Consider the following 4746-nt stretch of genomic DNA (forward strand, 5'->3'; position numbering starts at 1 on the left):
CGCCTCGCCGCGTACCTTGTGTGGCGCCCGCAGCAGCCGGTGGACCCCGGCCAGCTGGGTGCCGAGAGCGAGGTCCTCGCGGAACGTGAACAGCGGCGGCCGGCTGGGCTCGGGGAAGTTGGTGCTGTTGAAAGGGTCTGTGTCGTCCAAGAACTGCACCCTGCAAGCCAGCGTGGCCATGATGCATCCCTGCCCCTGGGGGCGCGGGCCCCGGGATTGGCAGGGCCGCGGGCTGGGGCGCCGGGGTCACGGCGCGCAGGGGAGGCCGCGGCCGCCGCTCTCTGGCTCGCGGGCTCACAGGCTCCGGCGCGCCGGGTTGCAGCCGGGGCTACGGCCGCCGGGGGCGGGGCGGAGGCGGTGCCGGGGGGGGCGGGCCCCCTCGGTCCTCTTCTGCTCCGGCTCCTCCCCTTCTCCGTCCCCCTTGCTCCCGGCCAGGCTACCGGGACCCACCTGACTCACCGCCGGGAATGGGAAGGGGAGAATGGCTCGGGCGGCATCCACAGTCCTGCGCCAGGTCCGCTGGCGGTGGCAGCGGGTCGGGGACCAGGGTCCGGCGGGCTGACTCTGGCTCTTGGACGCCACTTGGGCCGCCAGCTGCACTTGCGCCCCGCCGCTCCGGGAGCCTCGGCCGCGCTACACAGCTCTGAGCTCCGGAAACCAGGGTGCGGGGTACATGGCTGCCCTTTGGCGTCTTCCCATCTGGGAGAGGGCTTAACCCTTTCCAGACGAAGGCAGAGGTGGCGGGCTCCTACTGCCGGGATTTGGAAAACCTCAGCTAGGCACCGGGAGGTGAAGGAGCCAGCCCCAGGCAGCAAGGGAGGTATTGGCCGCACCTGGAGCCCAGGCAAGGTTTCCCTTGGGGAAAAGGAAGCTAAGAAGGAAGAGGATGCAGGGGGGAACCTAGGCAGCTCTTCTTATGAGATAAGCCCAGGCGCTGCTCCGGGAGCCCAGCGCCAGGCCTGACACCTCGGGCCGCCTGGAGGATGCTCCTTGACCCTCTGCATCACCGCGGCCTCTGGACCAGTTAGGCCTCCGAAAGCCCTGACTGAACCGTGTGGGGCCGCTGGGGCAGCTTCGCACGCGGTCGCTGAATCGCAGAGGGGCGGCGGAGAGCTAGGGACACGCTGTAACTTGGAGGGCAGATTTGCAGCCTTCCCGCCTCCGCCATGCGGGAGCAGCGAGACTGTTCTCTGCCTCCCACTGCTCTTCTCGCTGCTCACGGGCGACCCCCTTCGTTTCCAGTAAGAATTCACAGTTCTCCACATTTCTGACTATGGCAAAGTTCGCGGTTCATCGTCGCTCCTATAGGTCACACAGAAAATACCCAATCACTCTTAACACCCAAGTCTTCACAAAGACAGCTCGACAACGTGTCTCTCTCCTTTTCTTCTGGTTTCAAACGGAAAGAAACCCTATCCCATACTTAGCCCCTTCACCCACCCTTTTAACCTTCCCCCTCCATGGACTCTTCGCCACACATGCACACTTAAGCCGGGACTTAAAATAATTATCCATAACGCTTCTGCACATTCCAGCAGAACTTCTGTCTCTCCTTACTTTCTCTATTTAACTCTTCGAATGAGTCCTCTAGACAGGCCCAATATCAATTTCCCCATCAGCACATGGCCAGAACACTAAACCTGCAAAGTCTACTCCTTTGATGGGGCCTCCTACCCTCCCACTCTCATGGCCAACTCCCTCCTCACTGAGTGAGCCCTTTATTCTTTCTAAATACCCCATTTCTCATCGCTGTCTCAACATGAATTGCAGCCCATCATCTCAGGAGCCTCCTGCACTCCCTCAGTTTCATCTGTCCTGCAGGCTTCTAGCTCGCTCCTACCCTGTCTACCAAGTGTCTGCTGGCAATGGGGCCACTCTCAATGTCCCATTCTCCCCAAGGCTCCTCAGCACTGCTTAGTAGGGCCCCCCATTCCCCATACACTGTGCAAACTTCTGCCACTTTCCTCTACCTACAGATTATTCAATAAAAAGAATCATCTCTCCAGTATGTTTTTCCCTTCCAGCACCCCTTTCTCTACATCATCCATCTCCAGCCTCCATCTTTCCTATCTCAAGAGATGACCAAAGCCCTATTTTTCCTCTTGCTCTGCCTCCATCTGGACACTGAGTCCTTCCTTCCCAATTGCTCTGAAACCAGGCTCTGTCACTGATCCAGCCCCCTTTCCCTTCCTCCCTAGGCTCTTCCCTTGAGGATCGGGACTGGCTTCCAGGCATGCAACCTGTGCAGTTACACAGGGCCCTGCACTTAGAAGAGCCCCACACTGGTTTCATGCTCTGCTGTTACTGTCTTAAAATTCTTAATAATTTAACAGAGGCCCCAAATTTTCATTGTTCACTGGCTCTATAAGTTATATAGCTGGTCCTTTGATGCGGATAAATACTCAGGTGTTTCCCATCTTAAAAGCTACATCTTTATGAAGACTGCCTCTCACTGGCTTGCGTCTTCTTCACTTCCTGACCAGCTTCGCTTCCTGAGCACAACTCTAAATAGAGTTGTATTCATTTCTCAGCATCCTCACCACCTCTTTGCTCCACACCCCATAACACCTGGTGGGCAACCCTCCATGCTGTTTTGAGATCATCAATGCCATCCTAATTGCCTCACCTGCGGAACAACTCAGGCTTGCTACCTGCTTTCTTGATAGCATCTGTCACCATGGACCACTCCTTTCCTAAACTCTCTTCCTCTCAGCTTCAGTAGTTCTACCCACTCTGGGTTCACCTTCTCCCTCTTTGACAGCTTCTTCTCAAGTCCCTCTGGGCTCTGTTCTCTTGAGGATAGAGCATCACAGCTTATTCTCTGTGTTTCCTCTAAACTGAAAGATCCTCTAGGGCAGGAACCCTGCTGTATTCAACCCTATACCCCACCGCCCAATGCCTGGTAGAGTACCAAGCACAGGAAAGGCACACAATAAATGTCTGATGAATGCATAAACACCAGAGTCATCTGTAAATCCTATATCTTGCATTTGGTCACTAAGGCCTATCACTGAATCAGCCTCTGAAATATTTCTCAACTCTTTCCTCCTGCTTAGCCCTTACTTTCTGTGCTACTCTTCTAATGAGTCTCCCTTCCCTAGTGTTGCATCTTGCATTTAATCTTCTACTGGCTTCCCCAGAGCCAGTGATTGTTCTATGATATGCATTTGATGTGTCACACCTTAGGGTAAAATCCTGATATGCCAACCCTTTTTTTCATGACTCATAAGACTCTCTAAGATCTGTTTCAATCTACCACTCCAGGTTCATCTCTGGTCATTCCCCACTTCACATCCTGTTTCAAGCCACCCTGAACTTATTGCCCTTTTGCAGACATGCTGAGATTTTTCATGGTGAGCTTCTCAACCTGGAATCCTCTTCCCTATTTAGTTGGCCAGCTAAACCCACTTATCCTACAACACTCATTTCTAAGGTCAGCTCTTCTAGAAAGCCATCTAAAACTCTATCTAAAATAAGAGTTGTCTCCCTTCCTCCTGTGGTCTCAAATTATTTTCTACATGACCCTTTTCATGTTTCACTGTAAATATATGATTACCTATATGCCTACCCTACTAAACTGTAAGACTTCCAAGATTGGGATCTGCCCTACTCATTTGTAGTATTAAAACTTCAAATAGTGACTGGCAACTAAAAATGAAACCTTTAAAATTTTTAATCATATAGGTTATTCTTAATTCTTTTCAGGATTTTTGGCTTGCCAACTCCCTTGAAGCTGCTCTTAGCAATAATTTTTTTCCTCTAACAGCGAATTTATTTTTTCTCAACCTATTTTTTGAAATCATTCTTTTTTAGTAATGAATACTTTCTCTTAGTTTAAAAGGTCAAGAGTAATAAAAAAAACGATAACCAGAAAAATCAGCCCCCCATTTTACAACCCCCACCCTGCTTCCCAGAGGCGTTCATTGCTAAATAATATAAATGCACCGTTATACTTTCCCCTATGAGTTTTAGACAGTACAACGACTTTTTACGAAGCTGCATGAGGATTTTAACTTTATTACAGACCACTTCCCTTTCCCCATCTTTCCAATATAGTTCGATCACAATTTTAGTTAAATTCTTATTCCGTGATTTTTTTTTTTAATGATTATTATGTTAACATTGTTCACTTTTGTGCCAAGTATTGCATATGATTACATGGCCTTTCTTATACAACTTTTTGTTTTTCCTAAAGTTAATATTTGCCTCAACTTTTTTCTATTGCTTCTTTTTTTTTCTTGAACAGCTGGTTAGATCTCATATCCTGCCTCTTTCGATACTGTTGAATGAGTTGTCAGTGCTATACTTCCCCCTAAGATATCCTTCTCATGGACATTCCTCTGAGAGTCTTCCATCCTCCTGCTCCCGTTTGGAATGTGGCTCACTCAGCCCTTTACTCCTGGACATTTCCTCAGCTTCTCTCTTGTGCGGGAGTCCCTGGTTCCTAGATTACTTGACTTATTCTTTTTTGGTTTACATTCTCAGTTTTTGTAAATACATACCCCAGTAGCTTCTTGAGAAAAGATAAGTTTTTGAGAACTCTTATGTCTGAAAGTATCTTTATATTCTATCCTCACACTTGTTTTGGTGTGGTAGTTTTGTTGGTAAAATGGTCACAGTAGTTCTTCCCACCCCTTTTATTCCCACCATTTTGTAATACAACTTAGCCACTTCTGCCATCAAAAAGTGGAGTCTATTTCCCTACTCCTTGAAAGGGGGTGGCTTTGTGACTGGCTTTGACAAATA

General features: G+C 49.5%; 1 protein-coding gene across 1 annotated transcript in view; it reads right to left on the reverse strand.

Annotated features, from left to right (window-relative positions):
• Positions 1-342, reverse strand: part of FHOD3 (formin homology 2 domain containing 3) — a 421374-nt gene extending 421032 nt beyond the window's left edge. Inside the window, 1 exon segment of the mRNA XM_025038715.1 lies at positions 16-342. Coding sequence (XP_024894483.1) covers positions 16-180 — 165 coding nt within the window. The 5' untranslated portion in view covers positions 181-342.
• Between the last annotated feature and the right edge of the window lie 4404 nt (positions 343-4746).

This window comes from Pteropus alecto, unplaced genomic scaffold (genome assembly GCF_000325575.1).
Source record: "Pteropus alecto unplaced genomic scaffold, ASM32557v1 scaffold146, whole genome shotgun sequence".
Classification (NCBI taxonomy): domain Eukaryota; kingdom Metazoa; phylum Chordata; class Mammalia; order Chiroptera; family Pteropodidae; genus Pteropus; species Pteropus alecto.